Source organism: Pongo abelii, chromosome 21 (assembly GCF_028885655.2).
Source record: "Pongo abelii isolate AG06213 chromosome 21, NHGRI_mPonAbe1-v2.0_pri, whole genome shotgun sequence".
Classification (NCBI taxonomy): domain Eukaryota; kingdom Metazoa; phylum Chordata; class Mammalia; order Primates; family Hominidae; genus Pongo; species Pongo abelii.
The window spans coordinates 37,754,420-37,781,678 of NC_072006.2; the positions used below are offsets into that span (position 1 = coordinate 37,754,420).

Genomic DNA, 27,259 nt, shown 5'->3' on the forward strand with positions numbered 1-27,259 from the left:
AATTCCACAGAGGTATGTATTTTGACCCTTAATTTCTCTTTTCCTTGAAGGTTCATAATTAAAGCACAGAAATTCAGAATTGTCATAGTTTGGAAGCTATGAACTTGAGTGATAGCTTTCTCAAAGTATATTGGAGAGATTCATGGAATTGTTTCTACCTAATTCTGAACTTCACTATTTATTTTATTTTATTTTATTTTATTTTTGAGACAGGGTCTTACTCTGTCACCCAGGCTGGACTGCAATAGTGTGATCACGGCTCACTGCAGCCCCAACCACCCAGGCTCCAGTGATTCTGCAACCTAAACTTCCCGAGTAGCTGGGACTACAGGCACCCCCCACCATGCCTGGTGAATTTGATGGCATCTTTTTTAGAGACGAGGTCTCCCTGTGTTGTCCAGGCGGTTCTCAAACTCCTGAGCTCAAGCAATCCTCCTGCCTTGGCCTCCCAAAGTGCTGGGATTACAGGCGTGAGCCACTGCACCCAGGTTTGTTTTTTCTTTGTTTTTTGTTTTTTGTTTTTGAGTTGGAGTCTTGCTCTGTCACCAGGCTGGAGTGCATTGGCACGATCTTGGCTCACTGCAACCTCTGCCTCCTGGGTTCAAGTGATTCTCCTGCCTCAGCCTCCCGAGTAGCTGGGACTACAGGCGCCTGCCACAACGCCCGGCTAATTTTTCGTGTTTTTGGTAGAGACAGGCTTTCACTGTTTTAGCCAGGATGGTCTTGATCTTCTGACCTCGTGATCCGCCCGTCTCAGCCTCCCAAAGTGCTGGGATTACAGGCGTGAGCCACTGCGTCCAGCCAATTTTTGTACTTTTAGTAGAGACAGGGTCTCACCATGTTGACCAGGATGGTCTCGATCTCCTGACCTCGTGATCCGCCTGCCTCAGCCTCCCAAAGTGCTGGGATTACAGGCATGAGCCACTGCGCCCAGCCCCATACCCAGTTTTAATTATATTTTCTTAACTGGACCTATGTGGAAAAGAGGTTGTATGCTTCCAAGACAAAAATTGAATTATTTCACATGTATTTCCTTTTAACTTGTTATGTCTGGGCTGTTTTGGCATTTAAAGCCATTAATCTCAACTCATGATTTCTGTCCCAAGGAAAATGAGAGTCAGATGTTCACATCTGGACCATTTGTTTCATTCATGTAGTTGAAATTGCATTAGAAAATTTTGATAGTGATGAAGTCAAGAATTTAGAATGAATCATTGAATCCTCCCATTGAAAGGGAAGATCAAAACCTCCAACTTAATGTAGAACTGTAGACTGAAAGAACTATTATTTTTTGTTGATTTTTCTTAAACAACATTACTGAGGTATGATTGACATGTTAAAAAGCTGTACATATTTAACATATACAACTCCATGCATTTGGGAATAAGTACACCCCTGTGAAGCCATCAACACAAAAGTTTCCTCTTGACCCCTTTATTATTATTTTTTGCGTATGGTACGTAGCTATTTTAAAGTATTGTTAGTCTTTGTTTTAACTTTGTTGAAGTGTTAATTAAAATGATGAACTTGCAGAAGAAAAAGTGAACATTTTAAATTATTTTTTATAAATAGAATAGAAACTTAGGTGCAAATGAACGAATATATATATAAATATATATAGATCAACAAATGAATAATGAACAAATATATATGTTAATGTAACATATATTAATGTAATATATATGTTAACCACAAAAGTACCATGGCCATTCAGCTCGTGATATGTATTTCTTTCTTTTACCTTTATTTTTGGCCTGTTTGAAAGATTTATGCTACATTATATTTTCCTTTATTCCTTAGATTACTGTAAAGAACAACACTATATTTAAGAGCAGTACACCCTAACCAAGTAAGGTTGATCACACAATGGCAAGGATAGTTCAACATTAAGAAGCTGAAAAGGGCTGGGCGTGGTGGCTCACGCCTGTAATCCCAGCACTTTGGGAGGCTGAGCCAGGTGTATCACTTGAGGTCAAGAGTTCGAGACCATCTTGACCAACATGATGAAACCCCGTCTCTAGTAAAAATGCAAAAATTAGCCAGGCATAGTGGCAAGTGCCTGTAATGCCAGTTACTCTCTGAGGCAGTAGAATCACTTGAATCCAGGAGACAGAGGTTGCAGTGAGCCGAGATCGCGCCACTGCACTCCAGCCTGGAGGACAGAGCGAGACTTCCCCTCAAAAAAAATAAAAATAAATACAAGAAGCTAAAAGGAGGAAAAAAAAAAAACCCATTTCCATAAATACATCCCTTCCCCTAAAAAAAAATATGCATTTGATTAAGCTGAAGACCTATTTCTAATAAAAACAAGTAAAAAGCAAGTTTGTGGTAAGTAGAAACTTCAAGGTTATACATGCAAAACATGTGGCTTAAACTAGAGCTGCAACATAAAAGTGGTGAAGAACAGCAGAGGACAGTTGGAGCTGTGGGAGATGCACAAATGAATGCCTCTGGCATGGAGCTTCAGGGTTGGAAATCAAACACTAGAAGCCCAGCCAGGCACAAAGAGCAGCCAGTTGCTGAGGGGACATCTCCCTTTGTCTTTATCTGTTGTGGAGATGTTTGATAGTCCCATATCCCCAATGCATACTCCATTTGTATATGCATCTTAATAGTCCTCAATGATTTAGGCCCCCAAAATGATCAGTTAAGAGAATTACCTTTATTTTGTTTACTTTCAAAAAAGTAAGAATAAACCCAAACTCAATTCTTAATTTCTCAGCCTGAACAGTGTGAGATCATAGTTGTCCAGATTTCTCTGGAAACGAGTAAAGATGAATTCGTTTCTTTGTCATGGGTCTGTACTATAGGTTGTTCTCTTTTTATTTCATTTGATTGTAAACAGCAACTCTGGCAGCTGGACAATATTGAATGATTGCTGTAAACAAGGAAACAGACTTTGAGGAGGAAATATCCCCATTATCAGAGAGCTAACAGAGCCTCAATTTCAATCCTGATCTGTCTGAATCCACATACCCACATCAGAGCTTTCAATTGAAATATAATGTAAGCAACAAATAGAGGCCACATATGTAATTTTAAATATTCTTGTAACCTCATTTTTAAAAAAAGAAACAGGTAACATTCCCTTTGATAATATGTTTAATATACTAAGAAATTTCAATATGTAATCATTATAAAATTATTAATGTGCTTGTTTACATTCCTTTCCTTAGTACTGTTTGAACCTTGGGGTCTGGCGCGGTGGCTCATGCCAGTAATCTCAGTGCTTTGTGAGGCCAAGGTGGCAGGATCACTTGAGGCCAGGAGTTTGAGACCAGCTAGTGAGACCCTATCTCTAAAAGAAAAAAAATACAAAAATTAGCTGGACATGTTGGCATGCACCTATAGTTCCAGCTACTTGGGAGGCTGAGGTGGGAGGATCTCTTGAACCCAGGAGGTTCAGGCTGCAGTGAGCCTAGGTTATGTGACTGCTCTTCCAGCTTGGACGATGCTGTCTCATCTTTTTTTACAAAAAAAAAAAAAAAAAAAATCTGCAATCCCTTTTCCCTGTGCATAAAAAGCTTCCAGAAAATAGTTAAAAGAAACCATCAAACCCTAAGGTAATTTTTTTTAAGTGCCTGTTGGCCCAGAGGGCTTGATTAGTGGAAACTCTTAGAAACCAGACTGAGTTAAACACATCTAGCTTTGTTTTTTTTCTTGGCCCCCCAAAGGCTATGCGCATGCCACAGGAATATACTTGTTCTTTGATTGGGCACAATAAGATTGTTTTTTTCAAATATTTGAGAGTGGTAGGACCCCAGAAGAACTCTTACCAACTGATGGTGAGTGCCAAGATCTTCTCATTTATCTGGCAGTGGCATACTCCATCTCTGCAGCAAGGTAAAGCCCTGGGTACTAGAAGTTCCTTCACAGAACCTAGGTGTCAGCCAGTCATGGATATTGTCCTGTGGCTTCCCATAATGGAAGAAAGCTAGATCTTTGCTTCGTGCTACTCCTGAGCATGCAGTTTTGATTTTTGTGGTTCTCCATCTCAAAACAAAAGCTGATGGGCTGACTGGCCCTTTCTTTACGCTGGGGGAATATAAAAACTCAGTTTTTCAAATATTAAGGTACATGGAGCCAGGTGGAACGCAGGCTCTTTTAAAGATTGATGAGGGCAGGTGCAGTGGCTCATGCTTCTAATCCGAGCACTTTGGGAGGCCGAGGCAGGCAGATCACTTGAGACCAGAAGTTTGAGACCAGCCTGGCCAACATGGTGAAACCCCATCTCTACTAAAAAGAAAATAAAAATTTGCCGGGCGTGGTGGCAGGCACCTATTAATTCCAGCTACTTGGGAGGCTGAGGCAGGAGAATCACTTGAACCCGGGAGACAGAAGTTGCAGTGAGCCGAGATCACACCATTGCACTCCAGCCTGGGCAACAAGAGTGAAACTCCCTCTCAAAAAAAAAAAAAAAAAAAGTACTGATGAATAGCTGGGCATGGTGGCTCACACCTATAATTCCAGTGCTTTGGGAGCCCAAGACAGGTGGATCACTTGAGGCCAGGAGTTTGAGACCAGCCTGGCCAACATGCTGAAAACCCATTTCTACTAAAAATAGAAAAAAGTTGACGCATGCCTGTAGTCCCAGCTACTGGGGAGGCTGAGACATGAGAATTCCTTGAACCTGGGAGGCTGAGGTTGAAGTGAGCCAAGATCCCACCACTGCACTCCAGCCTGAGCAACAGAGTAAATCTCAAAAAAAAGAAAAAAAATGATGAATAAATATGTACAAAAAGAAAAGAAAAATATTTATCACATCCAAGTTAACTGAGGATGGCAATGTAATTAAAAAGAATGTTTTGAAGTCACAATTAGCTTTGTGGTTACCTTACTACTTGAAAGACGGGACTGGGCACATATACCATTTCATTGGACAAACTTATTTTTACTTAATAGAATATAATTAAAATGCAAAAGTTAATAGCACATTAAAGTTTAATAGTTTTCTTTGAGACAGAGACATTCTCTGCACTCTTTTGCTCCTCAGACTGGTTTTTGTAGTCTTCAGGTTGCTAAAATCTGATACTCTCCCAAGTCCATTCACATGAACAATTCTACATCCCAGTTGTGGCGGGGGGGTCTCCTGTAAGTCATGGTCATTCTGTGTTCATGCTGTCTCCATTTCCAAAAACCCTCCAAAATCTCTAGATATATTTAAATCTTCCCCAACACACTTGGTCCAACCTGTTGCTTCTGTTTTCATTGTCTGTCACCATGCCTAGGGCACAGCAAACAAGAGTAGTGGATTGATAACAAGTGTTAGTTGATGAACATGAAAAAAATGACATAGGCCAGGCCCAGTGGCTCATGCCTGTTATCCCAGCACTTTGGGAGGCTGAGGTGGGCGGATCACGTGACGTCAGGAGTTTGAGACCAACGTGACCAGCATGGTGAAACCCCGTCTCTACTAAAAATACAAAAATTAGCCAGGCATTGTGGCACGCGTCTGTAATCCCAGCTACTCTGGAGGCTGAGGCAGGAGAATTGCTGGAACCTGGGAGGTGGAGGTTGCAGTGAGCCAAGATCATGCCACTGCACTCCAGCCTAGGCGACAAGAACAAAACTCTGTCTCAAAAAAAAATTTATATATATATATATATATATATATATATATATATATATATATATAATTATGTAAAAATTATATGTATATAATTATGCTATGTAGTTCTGTTAATGCATGATATTATAAAAGCACAGTTGTAAAAAGGTTACATTTACTCTAATTCTAGGTCACAGACTATTCAGTTAGTCCTAAAATTTCATGGAACATCGCCAGGCATTGTAGCACATCCCTGTAGTCCGAGTTACTTGGGAGGCTGAGGATCACTTGAGCCCAAGAATTTGAGGTCAGCCTGGGTAACAAAGCCGGACCTAGTGTCTTCGAAAAAAAATAGAAAATTCATGCAACATTACTTGACACTAGGGAGACTAAGTATGAAGATGGAGTTATGTGAATGGGTCGCTGCCACTTAAAAAAAAAACCCTCAAAAATATATGAACTATTAATGTGTTGTCGTGCATATAAGGAAGACAGAATAATGTCTTATATATCATGACTCCATTAACCTCTATAAAGAAGCTGAATATCTACATTTTAAAATTGTAGACTAATGGAGACATTATTTTGTTTATATTAACTCTACCTAGGCTTTTCCATTGTAAAGATGCTATATTTATCTAGATCCATCCTCCCCCATACACACAGAGCTGTTTTTCTTTCACATTGAAAAATTATGGCCAGGCAACCTGGCTCATGCCTGTAATCCTAATAGTTTGGGAGGCCAAGGCAGGCAGATCACTTGAGGCCAGGAGTTGGAGACCAGCCTGGCCAACAAAGTGAAACCCCATCACTACTAAAAATGCAAAAATTAGCTGAGCTTGGTGGCATGCGCCTGTAATCCCAGCTACTCAGGAGGCTGAGGCAGGAGAATCGCTTGAACCCAGGAGGCAAAGGTTGCAGTGAGCCGAGATTGTGCCACTGCACCCCAACCTGGGCGATAGAGTGAGATTCCGTCTCAAAAAAAAAAAAAAAGGTCTCAGCTCACTGCAACCTTCGCCTCCTGGGTTCAAGTGATTCTCCAGTGTCAGCCTCCCGAGTAGCTGGGATTATAGGCACCTGCCACCACGCCTGGCTAATTTTCGTATTTTCACTCGAGACGGGGTTTTGCCATGTTGGCCAGGCTGGTCTCGAACTCCTGACATCAGGTGATCTGCCTGCCTCTGCCTCCCAAAGTGCTGGGATTACAGGTGTGAGCCACTGCGCCCAGCCTTCTGACTGGTTTTTAATACAAGATAGCTAGATTTTTATATCTGCTTCTGCATTGATCATGTAATCTCTGTAAAAAGCTACCATTCACTCATGAAAGAGTAAAAAAGGATAAATGACCTCTTCTTACTACGATTATGAAAACTGTTTTGACCTTTCCCCTTCTGCCCACACATATCCCAAAGGGTCTCCAGGGCCCCCAATGGTCCCAGGACCATATTTTGAGAACTGCTGAGTAGATCATGGCATTCAAGCCAAGGTAAAGAGTTTATGTTTTATTGTAAGAGCAATAGGAAGCCATTAGAAGAGTTCAGTTCTGTGAGAAGATCTGTTTTAGGCTTTTAAATCAGCACTTTGGATACTACATGATGAATGGACTGAAGGGGTTAAAAGCAGAAGCAGAAAGAATAGTTAGGAGGCAGATGAAGCAGTCCGGGTGAGAGATGACAGTGGCTAAATTCTAGCAGTAGAGATGGGAGACATGACATACTGTGACATATTTAAGAGCTGGACTGTCAGGATTTACTGCTATATTTCTTTCTTTTCTCTTTTTTTTGAAACAGAGTCTCACTCTGTTGCCCAGGCTGGAGTGCATGGCATGACCTCGACTCACTGCAACCTCTGCCTCCTGGGTTGGAGCAATTCTCCTGCCTCAGCCTCCCGAGTAGCTGGGACTACAGGCGCCTGCCACCACACCTGGCTAATTTTTATGTTTTTAGTAGAAACAGGGTTTCACTGTGTTAGCCGGAATGGTCTCGGTCTCTTGACCTCGTGATCCTCCTGCCTCGGCCTCCCAAAGTGCTGGGATTACAGGTGTGAGCCACCTCTCCTGGCCTACTGCTACATTTCCTCTAGAAGGTTCTGTGTTCCAGAGATATTTAGTACAGATGTATCAAATGCTGGAACCCAAGAGACTTGGCTTTTTGAATCGTAGGAAAGCCATTAACTAGCTATGTGAGAAATTGATAGCATTTTTCCCTGTCTCCAGAAAAAAAACGTGAGGGTTATATTTGGCCACGAAGACTAAAGTTAGCTGATTCTGTATCAGTCTCAGATTCTCTGAGTTCTCTGACTTTGGCTGCATATGTGTGGCCTGGGCAGTAATGTGACACACCTTTAAGTGGTTGGGATTCAGTCGATTTTGATTGTGGTAGGGGTGGCTTCCATACAAAGTCAAGATGCTAATCAAATTTAATTTAAGTCTTTTCTGTTCATGTGAGAAATACTAAGTTGTTGGAGACCTGAAACAGATGGTGTGCAGTTGGAGTAGATAACTATATTGTTCTAAATAAATATTTGCTGGAGCTGGGAAGCAACAATCCATATTTCACTTTTTCCTATTTACATTTTCAGGTCAGCTGTGTTGCTATTGTTTTTAACTTGCATTAAGGTTATCAACAGAGTTGGCAATTACAATATATCTTTAAATGTTGAAATAATTAGCATTGGAAGAGATCCTCAGCACGTAGTGGTGTAATGATTCTTAATGCATTTCTGGTAGATAGCTGTCTAATAATATCTTATACTTGAAAAATGTTTTTTTTTTTTGAGTCGGAGTCTCACTTTGTCGCCCAGGCTGGAGTGCAGTGGCCCAATCCCGGCTCACTGCAACCTCTGCCCCCGGGTTCATGTGATTCTCCAGTCTCAGCCTCCTGAGTAGCTGGGACTGCAGGCGCACACCACCACACCCAGCTAATTTTTGTATTTTTAGTAGAGACAGGGTTTCACCACATTGGCCAGGATGGTCTCGATCTCTTGACCTTGTGATCCGCCCACCTCAGCCTCCCAAAGTGCTGGGATTACAGGCATGAGCCACTGCGCCTGGCTTAAAAATCTTATACAGTACTTGTTTTTTAATTTTCATTTTTTTTTTAATTTATTTTTTTTGAGAGCGGGCCTTGCTCTGTCACCCAGGCTGGAGTGCAGTGGCACAATCTCGGCTCACTACAATCTCTGCCTCCCAGGCTCAGGCAATCCTCCCAAGGAGCTGGGACTATAGGTGTACGCCACCACTCCCAGCTAAATTTTTGTATGTTTTGTAGAGATCAGGTTTTGCCATGTTGGCCAGGCTGGTCTCGTACTCCTGAGCTTACTTGATCCACCTGCCTCAGCCTCCCAAAGTGCTGAGATTACAGACGTGAACCACCATGCCTGGCCTACAGCACTTTTTAATCTGTTACTTTATTTGCCTTTTAACACCTCCCTTCCTCTGTTTTACAGATGAAGAAACCAAGGCTCTGGCATGACTTGTCCAGGGTTCCACAGTAGCTGATAAATTGGCAGAAAAATCAGGATTCACAGTCACAGTTTCATGCCCAGTTTCCTTTCTTCCACAATAGCCTACCTTTGACTATTCAAGAATATAAATCTCTAGCTGGTCTGGAATTCGGCTGTTTTGCCAGACTGACCTTTTCATCTCATCTTTTGCTGCATACAGCTTTTTATATTTACTGTATATTCTGCTTCAGCTAAGAGATGGTCTTAAATTGAGGGAGTAATGAAAATTTTATATTAACTCTTTCCTGGCTTAAAGTGCTATAGCCACTGTATCTGTCTCAGTTAAGTTCTGGGGCAAGATCTGTGTGCAGTCTCTTAAATGTTAATATATCCTTTGTTACACATAATATACTTGTTCTCACCTTTATTGTACCTGTATTCTTAATGATATTTTGATGAAAGCAAGTTTTCAAATAAGTAGGTTTAAAAAGGCATTTTATTAATCATTGGTCTAATCATTATAATAACCTAAACAGCTAGCATGTATTCCTATGTTCTTTGTACATTTAGTCTTGAAATTCACAGTGCTTATAGCCCGGTAGATTATGCTGCTTACTTGGCTTCTGGTTTTTCCCCTTATTTCCTTGGCTTTTCTTTTTCAGTCTCCTTTTTTAGTTTCTTGTCTTTCATGATCTCTAAGAATTGAAATACCTGGAGATCTGTACCCACTTCCTCTAAGATACCTGTTCTCAGGCTTTCCGTAGAATCTATGTGCCATTAATTGAAAATATTTCGTCACAACCTCAGACTTCCCCCCTCCAGGCCTCAGCTCCACACTTTTGTATCCAGCTGCTTATCCAGCATTTGTATTAGAATATCTACTGAGCATTTTAAAGGTAATCCTGATCTTCAGTTGCTCTTCCCCCATTTTCCTTTACCAGTTCCTCCTTCTCAGTAAATGGTAACTTCATCCTTCCAGTTGCTTAGGCTAAAAACCTCAAAATTGTTTCTTGACCTCTGTTTTTTTTTGTTTCTTTCTTTTTTTCAGTCTCACTCTGTCAACCAGGCTACAGTGCAGTGGCACAATCACAGCTCACTGCAGCCTGAAACTCTGGGGCTGAAGGAATCCTCCTGTCTGAGCCTCCAAAGCAGCTGGAATTATAGGCAAGCACTCTCACACCTGGCTAACTTTTTTTTAATTTTAATTTTGTGGAGTCGGGGTCTTGCCATCTTGTCCAGGCTGGTCTCAAACTCTGGACTCAATCCATCCTCCCACCCTCAGCCTCACAAAGTGCTGGGATTAGAGATGTGAGCCACTGTACCTGGCCTTTTGACCTCTATTTTGTATTTATTTTTGATTTATTTACTGCTGTCACCTCAGTAGTAGGAGACTTAGTAGTTACTCAAATAATTTTGAATAAATAGATGAGTAAATTCTAAGATTCAATTTAGGAAAAATTACTCAAATTCCTTATTTAACTTCATTCCACTAACCGGGGGTTATGTTAAGACAGGGGTCTCCAACCCCCAGGCTGCATACCGGTATGGATCTGTGACCTGTTAGGAACCGTGTGGCACAGCAAGTGGTGAGCCAGCACATTACCACCTGACCTCTGCCTCCTGCCAGATCAGCCATGGCATTAGATTCTCATTAGGAGTGCAATCCCTGTTGTTAACTGGACATGCAAGGGATTTAGGTTGTGCATTCCTTATGAGAATCTAGTGCCTGATGATCTGAGGTGGAACAGTTTCATCCTGAAACCACTCCCTACCCCACCCCTGGTTAGTGGAGTGCAATGGCACGATCTCGGCTCACTGCGACTTCCTTTTGTAGTTCTTTGGTAGGTACATGGGCTCCCAAGTAGCTGGGACCACAGGTGCATGCCACTGTGCCCAGCTAATTCTTTTATTTTTTGAAAAGACAGAGTCTCATATCGGGGAATCTGCCCTGATATTCACTTAGGTTCTTTTCTATTTTCCTTAAGCGTCGGCCAGCTTGAGAAATAAAGGGACAGAATACAAAAGAGAAATTTTAAAGTTGGGCATCCAGGGGAGACATCACATGTCGGTAAGTTCCATGATACCCCACAAGCCGCAAAAACCAGCAAGTTTTTATTAGGGAGTTTCAAAAGGGGAGGGAGTGTGCGAATAGGTGTGGGTCACAGACATCAAGTACTTTTACAAGGTAATAGAATATCGCAAAGCAAGTGGAGGCAGGGTGAGATCACAGGACCACAGGACGGGGTGAAATTAAAATTGCTAATGAAGTTTCGGGCACCATTGTCATTGATAACATCTTATCAGGAGACAGTGTTTTGAGATAAACCGGTTTGACCAAAATTTATTAGGCGGGAATTTCCTCTTCCTAATAAGCCTGGGAGCGCTATGGGAGACTGGGATCTATTTCACCCCTGTAGTCTCGACCGGGTGCACCTGGGGGGGCTGTTTATAAGCCGATACCTCCAGGCACATATTCTCTTTCCCAGGGATGTTCCGTGCTGAGAAAAAGAATTCAGCGATATTTCTCCCATTTGCTTTTGAAAGGAGAGAAGTATGGCTCTGTTCCACCCAGCTCACCAGCGGTCAGGGTTTAAGGTTATCTGTCTTATTCCCTGAACAATTGCTGTTATCCTGCTCTTTTTTCAAGGTGCCCACATTTCATATTGCTCAAACACACATGCTGTACAATCTGTGCATTTAATGCAATTATTACAGAGTCCTGAGGCGATATACATCCTCCTCAGCTGACAGGATTAAGAGATTAAAGTAAAGACAGGCATAGGAAATCACAAGGGTATTGATTGGGGAAGTGATAAGTGTCCATGAAATCTTTACAATTTATGTTTAGAGATTGCAGTAAAGACAGGCATAAGAAATAAAAGTATTAATTTGGGGAACTAATAAATGTCCATGAAATCTTCACAATCCACCTTCTTCTGCCATGGCTTCAGCCGGTGCCTCCGTTTGGGGTCCCTGACTTCCCACAACAATCTCACTTCATTGCCCAGGCTGGTTTTCCAGCTTTTTAATCAGTTATAGCAGAAGTCAGTAAACTGTGGCCTACTGTCGGCCAGACATGGTGGCTCACGCCTGTAATCCTATCACTTTGGGAGGCCGAGGCGGGTGGATTCCCTGAGCTCAGGAGTTCAAGACCAGCCTGGGCAGCAGGGTGAAACTCCGTCTCTACTAAAATACAAAAAAATTAGCTGGGCTCAGTGGCATGTTCCTGTAGTCCCAGCTACTTGGGAAGCTGAGGCAGGAGAATTGCTTGAACCCAGGAGGCGGAGGTTGCAGTGAACAGAGATGGCGCCACTGCAGTCCAGCCTGGGCGACAGTGAGACTCCATCTCAAAAAAAAAAAAAAAAACAAAAACTGTGGCCTGCTGTCCATTTTTGTGAATAAAGATTGATTAGAACACAGCCAAGCCCATTTATTTGTGTATTGTCTATAGTGTGTTACAACAGAGCAAAAAAATATTTACTGTCTTGCCTTGCCTTTGGCAGGAAAATTTTCCTGATTCCTGAGCTATAATAATGATAAATTAATTTTCCAGTATATGTATAAACATGGAATATAAAAAATTTATTTTTTCTATCAGTGTTAGTACATATTAAAGTATTAATTTTGTTTTAATTGTGCTCTATCTTCAAAAGTCCTTATAAAATACTTTCTGGTAATTTCCTTTTTTTTTTTTTCTTTTTGGAGACAGAGCCTTACTCTGTTGCCCAGGCTGGAGTGCAATGAATGGCATGATCTTGGCTCACCACAACCTCCACCTCCCAGGTTCAAGTGATTCTTCTGCCAGCCACAGCCTCCTGAGTAGCTGGGTTTACAGGTGCCCACCACCATGCCTGGCTAATTTTTTGTATTTTTAGTAAAAACGGGGTTTCACCATGTTGTCCAGGCTGGTCTTGAACTCCTGACCTCGGGTGATCCACCCACCTCAACCTCCCAAAGTGCTGGGATTACAGGCATGAGCATTTTGCCTAGCCTGTGGTAATTTCTTTTCTTTGAGTCCTCATGTCTCCATTTTTGTTGAATGATAAATTGTTTGTCATTATAAACAGTTGTTCCTGGCCATCTCTGCATATGAAGCCTGCGTGTTATTAGGAAGTTGGATGTGTTGTCAGATTTGTGGCAGAGTTACAAAGATGGTAAATGCTCATCCTTAAGCATGTACTATGTCCATAATCAGTTTAGCCAACTTTATAAGGCTATAAATGTAACAGTAATTTTGATGTTTCTTCCTCCATCTTTAGCAAGTTAGAATTATCACTTTTGGAATTTTTTTTTTTTTTTTTTGATGATGGAGTCTTGCTGTTGTCCAGGCTGGAGTGCAGTGGCACCATCTCAACTAACTGCAACCTCCACCTCATGGGTTCAAGCAGTTCTTCTGCCTGAGCCTCCTGAGTAGCTGGGATTACAGACGCCCGCCACCATACCCAGCTAATTTTTCATTTCATAATTTACAACATGCCCTGGCCACCATGTTGGCCAGGCTCGTCTTGAAATCCTGACCTCAGGTGATCCGCCTGCGTTGGCCTCCCAACGTGCTGGGATTACAGATATGAGCCACTGCACCCAGCCTGGAAATTCTTACCATATGACAATTACACATTCAGAGCATTTACCTATCCTTGGCAGTGATTGAAGAGAGGCTATGGTCCAGGAAATCTTTTCCCTGATTTTTCCTTCAGCTGTGATACCACCTTTTGGGGCACTATTCAAACTATATCCCATGTGCTACCTGGAGAGCCCATGTAGCCTTTCCAGCAAACACCTTAACAGTATGTTAAGACTTGCCTGGCCGTCATACATGGTAATGTTTCTATTTCTTTATTTTCCCAGTACTGTATGTCTGTCTTTCCCATAAGTGAGGTCCCTCCCTACCTTCATCTCTGAACTTCCCTAAAGCCTGGCAAATCCAGGACAGTCAAGTAGATTGGGATCTGGATCCTCAAAATTCAGGACCAAATTATTGGAAATAATCCAATTGTTCATTGACAAGGGATTGTTTAAATGAACTATGGTACCTCTTCAAAGTGTATTATCATACTGTTTTTTAAAATTGTGAATTAAGAATTCCAGGACATATTGTGATATTATAAAACACAATAATAGAACCAAAAAAAAGGAACATTATAATTTGTATGTGATATAGATTAGTTGTCTGTTCCTGCATAACAAACCATGTCAGAACTTCATGGCCTAAAATGATAAGCTTCCCCGCTCCTTTCTGTTAGTCTCATCCGCCCACCTCAGTCTCCCAAAGTCTTGGGATTACAGGCAGGAGCCACCATGCCCAGCCTGAGAGTCTGATTTTTGTTTTTTGTGGGTTTGTTGTTGTTGTTTTGTGTTTTTTTTTTGTTTGTCTGTTTGTTTGTTTTTAGACAGAGTCTCGCTCTGTCGCCCAGACTGGAGTGCAGTGGCGTGGTCTCAGCTCATTGCAACCTCTGCCTCTCGTGTTCAAGTGGTTCTCCTGCCTCAGCCTCCTGAGTAGCTGGGATTACAGGTGTGTGCCACCACGCCCAACTCATTTTTGTATTTTTAGTAGAGACAGGGTTTCACCCTGTTGGCCAGGCTGATCTTGAACTCCTGGCCTCAGGTGATCTGCCCGCCTCAGCCTCCCAAAGCGCTGGGATTACAGGCGTGAGCCACCACGCTCAGCCTGGAGTCTGATTTTTTTATAAAGCAATGGATTTAATGGCTTCCTTGGCCAGCTTCTTTGGAATGATCAGTGTTCCTGTCATTATAGGAAAGATCTCTATATGGATCTTTATAGATAGATCTAATATAGAAAGATCTATATTCTGCACATTTTCTCAGTCATGATAAACAGGAACACTTGACCAAATCTTCTACCCCACACAGCATACATAACATCTCAAACTCGGTAAACTGTTATTCTAATATATATATATATATATATATATTTTGAGACAGGGTCTCACCCTGTCACTCAGGCTGAAGCACAGTGGTGTGATCACAGCTCACTGCAGCCTCGACCTCCTGGACACAGGTGATCCTCCCACCCCAGCCTCATGAGTAGCTGGGACCACAGGCATGCGCCACCACATCCAGCTAATTTTTTTGTTGTTTTTGGAGAGATGAGGTCTCCCTGTGTTGCCCAGCCTGTTCTCAAACTCTGGGCTCATCCTCATGTCTAGCAATTCTTCTGTGTCAAGGTGGTTTGGATTACAGGCATGTGCCATCGTGCCCAACCATAATTCTAATATAGTTTAAAATATGATTCAAGTAAAACGTGAGAGTACCTGCTGTATACCTACCATTGTTATGTCCATTATGGTACCCTTCATATAACCCTGTGTTGAATTATCCCCAGGGACAGATCAAGAAAACCACTATCACACAACTAGTGAGTGATGGAGCATTCTTGACATCAGGCTCACCTTTTGCCTCAACATGCTTTCTCCTTGAGACCTAAATTTTTCTTCTTTCCAATTACTTGGGAGTAGCCTTTCCCTTCAGATAACCTCATTATTTTCTTATCTCATATTTACACCTCTGCTCTTTGCCAGTCTCTAATTAAAAAAAAAAAAAAAACAAACTCAAAAGCAATTTATAATGATTTGTAAATGCCCTTGATTGTGGGCAGTTTATCATGGAAGATTCTTCTCAAGTAGCACGTTTCTGGGATGTCAGTAATACAGTTGTTCCCCCTTACCCACATGGAATACGTTCCAAGACCTCCGGTGGATGCCTGAAACCATGGGAAGTATTGAACCCTACATACATTCCTTTTGGACTGTAACTGAGCCTATGAGATGCAACAGCAAAACGAGCACAAACGTCTTTTTCCTTCTTACAGTAGATGTCAGCAACCTCAGCATAGGAATTTTTTCTTTCCTTACGAAGTCAAGAACTTCCGCCTTTTCACTTAGTACTTTACAGCTTCACTTTGGTGTATCCAAATTGCCAGCATCACTCCTCTTTTACTTTGGGGCCATTATTAACTAATATCAGGGTTACTTGACCACAAGCACTGCAAAACCATGACAGTTCATCTGATGGTAACCAAGATGGCTACTAAGTGACTTATGGTCGGGTAGTGTATACTCCGGAGAAAGGGATGATTCACATCCCAGGTGGGATGGTGTGAAATTTCATCACACTATTCAGTACGGTGCTCAATTTAAAACTTATGAATTGTTTATTTCTCAAATTTTCCATTTAATATTTTTGGACCTTGGTTGACTGTAGGTAACTGAAACCGTGGAAACTGAAACTGCAGATAAGAGGAAGACTGCTGGGTGTTCAGTGTTACTTTCCGGTGGAGCTACAGAATAGTTCTACTCTTTAGTTTCATCTTTGATTCTTTAAATTCCTATGTAGGAAAAAATATCACTGCTGTCACACAGAGAACTGTTTATTACTTTATTCTTTCATCTGTTTTCTGTTTTCAGGATATCCTTAGCAAATTGCACACGGTGAAGAAATTATTCAGACATACTTTTCCATTTTGACTCATCAAGTTCTTTGGCTTCCCATGGTTTAGGTGTTGAACCATAAGTCATTTTGGAAATACATGCAGTCATATCTGGGTTTTATTTTTTAATATATACACACATATATATGCACACATGCATTTATTTTTAATACATATATACAAATATATTCAGAATAATCAAAACACAAACTCATAGGGTGACTAAATTGTCAGTTACTTTGAACTTAAAATTGAGTTGGACCCTTATGACAAAACCAAGGGTTATTTTGACTTCCTGGGACTAAATCTTTATGGCTGTTTGATATGCTAAGCAATGGTGTTTATGGACTCAAGCCACAATTGAGGGAAAAGAATTTCTTCTTCTTCAACTCTATTTAAGGTTCTCCAAGATTGAAGAGAGTTCAATATATGGTTGATTCTTTAATGGGATCCAGCTAGAATATAGCACATAACTATCATTTTCATAAAAATTCAAAAAGGAAGTCACCATAACTAGGATGACATAAAGGCATGTCATAGCCTTCTTCCTACAGGGACTTACTATAATCCTGTGACCCCAAGCAGAGGGTTAAAATGCCTACTTTGGAACATACCCTTTCCCATCATCTGAGCAACTGCTGAATTTGTCACCTTGTAAACCACTTGGATAGATCTCACTCCCTGAGGGGCATTCATGCCACCCAGCTTCCAACAAAAATACCACTTTACATTGTGCTTGGTGATTTTGCAGCTATTAATTCTTGGATCATTCCATACATTATCTCTGAGGTTCCATGGGTAAATTGTTGATAGTGTACCTATTTTCCACAGAAAACAGATGTTAATATTAACTTGGTCAAGGTCACATACCTAGTTAATAGTATGTCCAGAATTTGACACCAGGATTTCTGTCTTCTAATCATCATTCCTGTTTATTAAGCACCTTCTTTATGCCTTGCAGTGATTTAGGCATCATCTTTAATTATTACATGTTTCCTGACAGGTAGGTCTTACTGTCACTCATTTTACATATGTTGAAAATGAGGCCTAGAAAGGTGAAATGAATTGGTGAAATTCACTTGCATTGTAACAGAATGAGAATTCACACCGAATCTCTCAGTCTTCATACCTGTGCTTTTTCTGCTTCATTCACTTGAAACATGAAGAAAACACTAGTGTTGCAGGTTTTGGGTGGTGAAATGAAAAGTATCAATCTGTAAACAGTTCTCTAGCGGCTGAGTTTGGCCTACTATCAAAGCTTTTGGTTGGTAAGAGCCCAGAGTTCAGCGTTCTGCAGTTGGGCTGCTCTAACTTTTTTATTCTGCCAAGTGCTGACTGTTAAAACTCATCTCACTGCTAAGCCTTCCTCAAGTCTTTGGCACCCTTGCTATAGAGCCAGGTGGTCTGAAGAAAAGCTCCCTCTAGGTTGTTGCACACTGTACACAACACATTACAGTGCGAGACAACTGTCAGTTCCTTCCTTTCCTTCTCCCCTACCCTTCCAGAAAGCTGGGCCCCAGATGGAAGAGCTGGAAATGTGTCAACTGTTCTCTGAAGGGCATTGAGAAAATACTGTCAGGAAGAAAAGGCAAGCGCAACAGCTCATTAGTCCACTAATCAGACAGGACGACCATCAATTTCACAAAGAAAATGTCCTGAGCAGAGATGGGAAGGGCTGGCAGAGTGTTGCCCACATGGTTCTGAGAACTGCACATTTTTGTCAGGGGATTTGTAACTTGGGGGCATTGATTTCTTGATTGACTTTATTATATCCCTTTCCCAAGTGTGGCCACTGCAAACTGAAGCATAAAAATGGTATTTGGATATACTTTTCTCCAAATACCATTGTGTTCCATCAATGCACAAAAATGTACCTTGTTGCCAGGATCGTGAACACTCTTGTATGTATTGTCTTTATAGCTGTGCTCTCACAGAAAGAAAAATTGGACTTAACCTTCTTATTGGAGCCTTTGCTCCCCATTTTTTACACTTTAATTTGAATTCAACGGTTATTGGAGAATGAATGCCCGGTACTTAAGTGAAAAGCTTAGAATTACTGTGAGGAACATAGCTCAATTTAAAGGTGATTATGGTAACCCTGGTCGTATTATTAACTAAGTATGTAACAAGTTCTCTTTGATAGGGAAAAATAACTTGTTAGATATATTAGAATATTACTTGTTGGTATCAAGTCTGATACCAAGCAGGTAGGTCTGTTAGCTCAGACCTACCTAATTGCAGCATCATGAAGTTTATCTAATTTATCTTTCTGGAATTTTGTTGCCATTTAGTATTATCAAACAGCTGCCTGTTATTAATTGTTCCCATAGATGAAGTAGCCTCTGCTTCATGTAGAATCAGCTCTACTTTTCATCTTTTTGAACAATATATAGCATGAATGACATTTACATGTTTGAGGTCAGAGAGGTTGACTCCCTCTTTTTTCCTGCTTGATGTAGTTGATAGTATATGTATAATTTAGTACATCATTATTAATGGTGATTTTTTTTTTTTTTTAAGACAGAGTCTTGCTCTGTCACCCAGGCTAGAGTGCAGTGGCATGATCTTGGCTCACTGCAACCTCCGCCTCCCAGGTTCAAGCGATTCTCCTGCCTCAGCCTCCTGAGTAACTAGGACTACACCACCACACCCAGCTAATTTTTATATTTTTAGTAGAGACAGGGTTTCACCATGTTGGCCAGGCTGATCTCAAACTCCTGACCTTAGGTGATCCACCCGCCTCAGCCTCCCAAAGTGCTAGGATTACAGGCATGAGCCACCATGCCCAGCCTATTAATATTGATTTGTATACAACTGATTGATTTTCTTTTCATGTCATGCAGTTGAGGCCTAAGTCTAGATAGTTCCCATGTTAGCTTTTTTCCCCCTAATAATTTGATTCATTTATAAGGAGAAGTTAAAAAAAATGCATTTGAGGTAAGCTATATTTGTAACCTGGTTTCTTCCTTTCTCAGCCACTATCTAGAGACTGCTAACTTTCAGTTCACGTCACCTCTTGACCTTGTTTCCTCATTTTAGTTCCTAGGGTTGAAGTAACAAAGTACCACAAACTGAGTGGCTTAAGACAATAGAAATTTATTCTCTCTCAGTTCAGAAAGCCAGAGGCCCAAAATTGAGGTATCAGCAAGGTTGATTCCTTCCCGGGGTTTCAGAGGTCCCCTTCTCCCTCCTGGCTTGCTGCTTGCTGGCACTCCTTGGCACTCCTCGGTGTATAGATGTGTCACTCTAGTCCCTGCCTCTGTCGCCACTTGGCGTGACTGTCCTCACATCGGCTTCCCTCTGTGTATGTCCCTCTGTCTATGTCTCATCCCTTCTTTAAGGACACCATTCAGATTGGATTTAGAGCCCACCCAGACAATCTAGGATGATCTCATCCTCTCAGGATTTTTAACTTAATGATATCTTCAAAGACCCTTTTGCCAAATCAGGTAACATTCACAGTTCCAGATGTTGGGACATGGACATATCTTTTAGGGGGTCACTATTCAGCCTTTTATACCAAGCAGTCCTCTAGGGAAGTATGTTGGTATTTCAAATTGTTGTCTGTTTTTGCAAACTTTTAGAAAACCCTAACCTCCATTTCTCTGATTCTCTGCAGTTGGTCCTGAGAAAAGGGTGCCAGCAATGCCTGGATCGCCTGTGGAAGTGAAGATACAGTCCAGATCCTCACCTGCCACCATGCCACCCCTCCCACCAATAAATCCTGGAGGACCGAGGCCAGTGTCCTTCACTCCTACTGCATGTGAGACCTCTTAGTTACTTATGTTTGTAGTTCAGAGTGACATTTGGATCTAAGTGACTGACTTGCATGAAGCCTTCCACATATATTGTTCAGTGTTTTCAAAGTGCTATTGAAAATATAGACACAGATATATATTTCTGGTTGTTTCTTTTATAAATTACTTATACCCTCTGAGAATAATACTTAGCTTATTTGGATATTTAGTTGTTTAAATATTTTGTTTTCATATTCTTTGGCTGGTAACTATTTTTATTTCTTTGACTCTAACAATAATGAATTTAAATTATTATATTGCCTTATGGGATTCCAAGTAAGTTTTCTAAAATTATAGAATTAATTCTAAAAATGTTCCAGTGCTGTCATGGTAAGACTTTTTACAAAAGAGAATATTGTTGTATTAGTTTACTAGGGCTGCCATAATGAAATACCACAGGCTGGATGGTTTAAACAACTTATTTTTATTCACTTTTTCACAGTTCTGGAGGCAAGAATGTAAAGATCAGGTATTGGCAGGTTTGGTTTTACCTGGGCCTTGTAGATGGTTGCCTTCTTGCCATATCCTCACATGGTCTTTCCTCCATTTGTGTGCGTCCCTGGTGTCTCTTCTCCTGCCTTTAAGGATAATAATCATATTGGATTAGGGACTACTCGTAATACCTCTTTTAACCTTAATGAACTCTTTAAAATATCTCCAAATATAGTCATATTCTGAGGTACAAGGGGGTAAGACTTCAATGTATGAATTTGGCCAAGGCTCGGGCAGAATTCAGTCCATAACCATTATGTTAGCTAATAATATATGTAACAATATATTCGACTTCACTAACCATCAAGGAAATGCAAACTAACACCCAATACAGTACCATTATACACCCACCAGGATGTTCAAAATGATACCAAGTTTTGATGAGCATGTATGGAGCAGCTTGAACACTCATACAATGCTGGTTGGAGTGTAATTTAGTACATCTTTTGGAAATTGGCAGTTTGCACTAATGCTGAATTTCCATGTGCCCTGTAACTCAACAATTTCAGTCCTATATATCTATAATCACCAAAAGAACCCCAAATAAACTAGTATACATACATGCACACAAGTGTCTTGATCTTCATTTGAGTTCTACCTTGTTCCCATATATATCTTAATTGTTCCCATATATATCTATAATCACCAAAAGAACCCCAAATAAACTAGTATACATACATGCACACAAATACCTTGATCTTCATTTGAGTTCTACCTTTCCATGCACATGCTGCCGCCCCCAGTTCACTTTGACACTCTGCAGATCTTTTGCCTGTAAACCAAAATGTACTGCTATTTTTGGAATGCCCAAAAAGTGTCAGAGCACTGAGCTAGATGCTGTATGTATTGTTTCATTTAAATGCCATTACACAAGCTTGCACACTGTTCTTGCTCAAAATTTTTTGTTTTGTGTGTTTATTATTTTGAAAGGCAAGAGAAGAGAATGTAAGATGTACAGCTTTAATTGGAAGTTTTATTTTCCAAAACATTTGAAATTGAGTAGCTGGTAACTGGAGCATTCAGTTTGAGCCAGAGTGAATGAAAAGAAGTATGATATCCCCTTTCTTAAATTCGAATTTCTATCTCAAAGTTGAACAGCCCTAGACATATATACTATCTTGAAAAGAAACAGATTTAAACCTCAGCCATCAATCAGATTTCAAGATACACCAATAGGTATATGTATATACAAATTCAGCCCTTTTTACTTCCATATTTGGCTGCTTGGCGGTGGCTGTGTTTCATTTCAGAAAATGTGATCATACATTTTTTACTAAAGAGACTAGGAAAAAGCCTTTCTATACATCAGAGTAGCTAAAAGCATGATAATGTGTTATTTTTATTGGTTCCTTCAAAAGGGAGCAACTTTCCAGTGGCAATTGACCTTTCTGTGAAAACAAAGAAATGGCAGACTATTGCAGCTAATTTTCTGGATTGCTGAGGTTGGGTGTTCAACTTTCCTTTCATTAGCTTTACTAATTTCCTTTAGTGGAAGACACAAGAAAACTCACCCCTTTTCTCAGCCCGTTAGTCTTTTATGCAGTGAATCATTCAGCAGCATTTTCCTAAACACTTGCCCTTTGCTGAACAAAGCAAAAATATACACTGTATACACAACTTGTGAAACTTAATTAAAGTATGCACAGATGTATTGTGTATTGTATTATTAATAAGTGAACATCTATTAAGGCAACACAAATATAGAAATAAGCATAGGCCAGGCGCAGTGGCTCACACCTATAATCCTAACACTTTGGGAGGCTGAGGAGGACAGATCACTTGAGGTCAGGAGTTCGAGACCAGCCTGGTCAACATGGTGAAACCCTGTCTCTACTAAAAATACAAAAAATTAGCTGGGTGTGGTGGCACGTGCCTGTAATCCCAGCTACTCGGGAGGCTGAGGAAGGAGAATCGCTCAACTCAGGTTGCAGTGAGCTGAGATCAAACCACTGCACTCCAGCCTGGGCAACAGAGCAAGACTCTGTCTCTAAAAAAAAAAAGTATAATTGTGGAAGCATGCACATAGACAGCACAGAGATGTAATGAATCCACTAAGGTTACCTTCAAGTGGAGCAGCAGCAGCATGTGTCAAAGAATGCTCCTTAACAGAGATGATACCTGAACTGTATAGGATGAAGAAGAGCTTGCCAGGTCAAATTTCAATAAGGTTCAGTGTAAGAAGAGTGTCACAGTTAACTGACTGTGACTGGCTTAGAGGAAGTAGAAGGGAAGTAGAAGATTTTTTATGATTAATAAGTTTGTTTTTGGCAAAATATGATTAAATGTCTTTTTTTAAGCTAGGTAAAGATTAAATGATTGGCTCTTTAAACATTGCTTATGTGTTAAATTGTTTCTTATGTTTTTAGATAAAGTTTCACTTTTTTAGTTTTTTAAGGCTGGATATGATTAAGTGAAAACAGAATGATACTTAGGTACTAGATAATTTAGATTTTTACTTGATGCCAACAAGAACGTAGCTCAATGCCAGGCACGGTGGCTCAAGCTTGTAATCCCAGCCTTTGGGAGGCCAAGGCAGGAGGATCACTTGAGCCCAGGAGTTTGAGACCACGCTGGGCAATATAGTGAGACTCCCTTATCTACAAAAAATTTAAAAAAAAGAAATTAGCTGTGCATGGTGGCATGTGCCTGTAGTCCCAGCTACTCAGGAGGCTGAGGTGGGAGGACACCTGAGTCCAGGAGGTCGAGGCTGCACCAGGAGGTCGAGGCTGCAATGGGCCAAGATGGTGCTGCTGCACTCCAGCTTGGGTGACAGAATGAGACCCTGCCTCAAAAAAACAAAACCATAGCTCTAGGGTTGTTTTCGAAATTAAAATTTTCAAGAAATGACTATTAAGAACTAAATAGGACAACTGTAATTAATCACATGTATTATAATTTGAGCAAAAGTGTAGGATGGGAGTGTCCTGAATGGAATCAGGAAGATGCTTTATTGAATGACCAAGGACTTGGCAGTATTAATCTAGCACTGTTAAGGCAGAGAGTAACTGGCTCTAATGGACATGAGTATTCTGGATGGCCAAAGAAATAGGTACCTTATTGTAGGAATAAGTCATTAAATCAGTAGGCCTAAAAAATATCCCTCATATTATCATAACTCTTTTTTCTGATGTCTTGCTCACATGCTACCTTCTGATTGACTGCCTAGTGTTTTGGGGACCTTGAAATTGGGAAGGAGATGCAATGTAAAAGATGGGCATGAGTATCCCATCACTGGAAAGATCTGTTGGCCCAGACCCATCTCAAGCACTACGTGTTGCAGGAAGTCTTTCTTAAAATTACCCACCCCTGCCCATGGCACCTGTAGAGTTAGATTTCCCTTCTTACTGCTCTGGGAGCACTCTGCTTTCTTTTTAACACTCTAGTGTTACTCTGTTACCATTTTTATCTGACAGCAGTCTCACTGAAGACAGAACCAGTTTTGCATACCTTTATAACATGTGCTTTACAAAATTCAAATGAACAAACGAAAACACAAACAAGAAAAAATGAACAAAGGTCCCCTTGTTTTGCACGTAACCTGAGTCTTTCATTTTGGCTTTCTTTTAGTAAGCAATGGAATCAACCATTCTCCTCCTACCCTGAATGGTGCCCCATCACCGCCACAGAGATTCAGCAATGGTCCTGCCTCCTCCACATCATCTGCACTCACAAATCAGCAATTGCCAGCCACTTGTGGTGCTCGACAACTCAGCAAGTTGAAACGCTTTCTTACCACTCTGCAACAGTTTGGCAATGACATCTCCCCTGAGATTGGGGAGAAGGTGCGGACTCTTGTTCTTGCACTGGTGGTAAGTACAGCCTCACTGTTGTTCTCAGCTCCCTGATTATATGGCTCAGGTCCAAAGTGAGCAGAGAAGTTCTAGATATTTCTGCTCATTTTCAAACCCATAGTAATATGGCAAATGCTACAGACTAGACTAGACTAGTTATTGAATAACTTGTATAAAACTGTTTAAATGTAGGTTTCTTTTCTTTTCTTTTCTTTTCTTCTTTCTTTTTTTTGAGACAGGGTCTTACTCTGTCACCCAGCCTGGAGTACGATGGTGTGAACACAGCTCACTTCAGTCTTGACCTTCCAGGTTTAAGCAGTTCTCTTGCCACAGCCTCCTGAGTAGTTGAGACTACATGTGCATGCCGCCATGCCCAGCTAATTTTTTTATTTTTGTAGAGATGGGATCTCCCTATCTTGTTCTGGCTGGTCTCAAACTCCTAGCCTCAAGCAGTCTGCCTGTCTTGCCTTCCCAAAGTGCTGGGATTACAAGCATGATGTTTAATTGTAGATTTTATATCAGTGCTTATCAGAGAAACAATCGATAATGTTTACTTGTTATTTAAGGGGTTGATTTCATTCCAATAAGCAACTTTGGATTTTTCTTAAAACTGGTCTCAACAGGCCCACTGGTGTCCAACCAAGTTAATGCAAGGTTTTGTAATTTAATATATTCAGTGCTTAGTGCATTGTTTCCAAACCAAGGAGAGTAGAGAAGTAGCAAGTTTAATTTTCAAAACAATGATTTCTAAAATTACAAGTTACATGGCCTAAATAAATACTATCAAAATAAATAGTATCAAAGGGATTGCATTGTTCAGCTCCTCATGCATATAAACTTGCTTAAGAATTTGCAAGGTACACATAATTTTTCTTTCTTTCTATACTGCACGTGGTGAACCTGTGGCATAAAGGAGTGATTTTCTGACATCGACAACTAGGTGGGGTTTTATTCTCAGTGTTTGTAAGGGAAGTACTGCCAGTTCCCAATATTTCTAATTGAATTTACCTCCAATAAAAGCATTCTGTGCTCCTTTGTGTATGTTAACCCCTTTATATGGGATAAAAAGATGAATCACAGCACTAATTGAAGCTGCAGCTCTCCAAGTGTAAATCTAGGGACCCTGAAGATTCTCCAGGATCCTTTCTGGAGATCCAGAAGGTGAAAACTATTTTCATAATATAGCAGTAGACTAAATGCAAAAGTAGATAGAATACAACTGGCTTCTATTATGCCAGATATTAAAGAGACTTTCTATTATGCTAGATATTAAAGAGACTTGCAAAATGATAAAACAGTGCTACTCTTCTTACTGCATTTATTTTGGAAAATACAGGTTTTAAAAATCACACCTCAGTCTGAACCAATATAGTTATTTTTTATTTTAATTAAATTCTCAGCTTTAATTTCTGATATGGTAATGTCAATAAATGTAGTCCATATAAATTAGAGGAATTCTGAGACCAAACAGTTTAAGAATTATTGCCTTAAAAAATTTCTCAGTCTAAGGCCGGGTGTGATGGCTCACGCCTGTAATTTGGGAAGCCAAGGTGGGAAGATTGCTTGGATGCAGGAGTTCAAGACCAGCCTGGATACATAGTGAGACTGTCTCTACAAAATGATTTTTTAAAAGTTAGCTGAGTGTGGTGGCACATGCCTGTGGTCCTAGCTACTCAGTAGACTGAGGTGGGAGGATTCCTTGGGCCCAGGAAAGCTGTGTTTGCACCACTGCACTTCCAGCCTAGGTGACAGAGTGAGACCCTATCTCAAAACATAAATTTAAAAAATTTCTCAGTCTATTATGAAAGGAACAACTTTCATACAAGGCAAAATGCAATATATGACTTTTTCATCGTTTGTGAGGTTTAGTCCTTGTTACATATGACTGTAGGTTATTTTCATTGCTATATAGTGTCATATTGTAGGAATATACCACAATTTATGCCTTTGGGCTATCTGACATTTAAGTCATTTGTAATTTGGGGCAGTTTTGGGGTCTCCAGCATCACCCCCATGTTTGGAGATTTGCCAGAAGGAGTCACAGGACTTGACATACAGTTGTGCTCACAGCTAAGATCTATTACAGAGGCATAGTAAGGAGACATAGTGAGAGAGACACAGTCTGGAGGAACCCATCTGCAGGTTTCCTTATGCTCTCTGCCTCTCCTGAATGGTAACACAGAGCTCCCTTTCCTTAGCAACAAAAATAACAGCAACATATATGCAGTGTTTCTGTCAAGGGAAGCCTATTACAGACTCAATGCCAAGGTTTTTGTTGGGGCCTGGTCACATAGTCAGTCGTTGCCTAGCACCTGCCAAATTTTACCCTCTTAGAAGGAAAACCCGTGTTTAGCATGAACCATACTGTTCGCAGAACCACTCTACACACGGTCACCGTTATCAGTTAGGAGAAGTTTAGTTCTTTTTTATTTTAAACATGTTTATTCCTCAAATTTTAGACTACTACAGAAAAATCTTACTGGATCCAGAGTAAGGTTATTGGAGTTAAATGTCAAAATGAGCTTGAACATAATTGGAAACAAAGCAGACATCAAAATGTTATGATGATTCCAGCAGCAAATTACTTTAAGTATTATCTATTCTTAAAAATAATTTCAAGACTAAAAGTAAAAATGTCAAAAATTCATTTGCAGCGGGTGGATCACGAGGTCAGGAGATCAAGATCATCCTGGCTCACACGGTGAAACCCCATCTCTACTAAAAATACAAAAAATTAACT

General features: G+C 40.6%; 1 protein-coding gene across 10 annotated transcripts in view; it reads left to right on the forward strand.

The window, feature by feature from the left end:
- The window catches only part of CBFA2T2 (CBFA2/RUNX1 partner transcriptional co-repressor 2), a 153,513-nt gene that overhangs the window by 94,426 nt on the left and 31,828 nt on the right, over positions 1–27,259 (forward strand). For all 10 annotated transcript variants that reach the window (XM_024238899.3, XM_063720608.1, XM_054542155.2 and 7 more), the window contains 2 exons: positions 20,059–20,202; positions 24,296–24,537. In XM_024238899.3, coding sequence (XP_024094667.1) covers positions 20,059–20,202; positions 24,296–24,537 — 386 coding nt within the window. The remainder of the gene's footprint in view (positions 1–20,058; positions 20,203–24,295; positions 24,538–27,259) is intronic.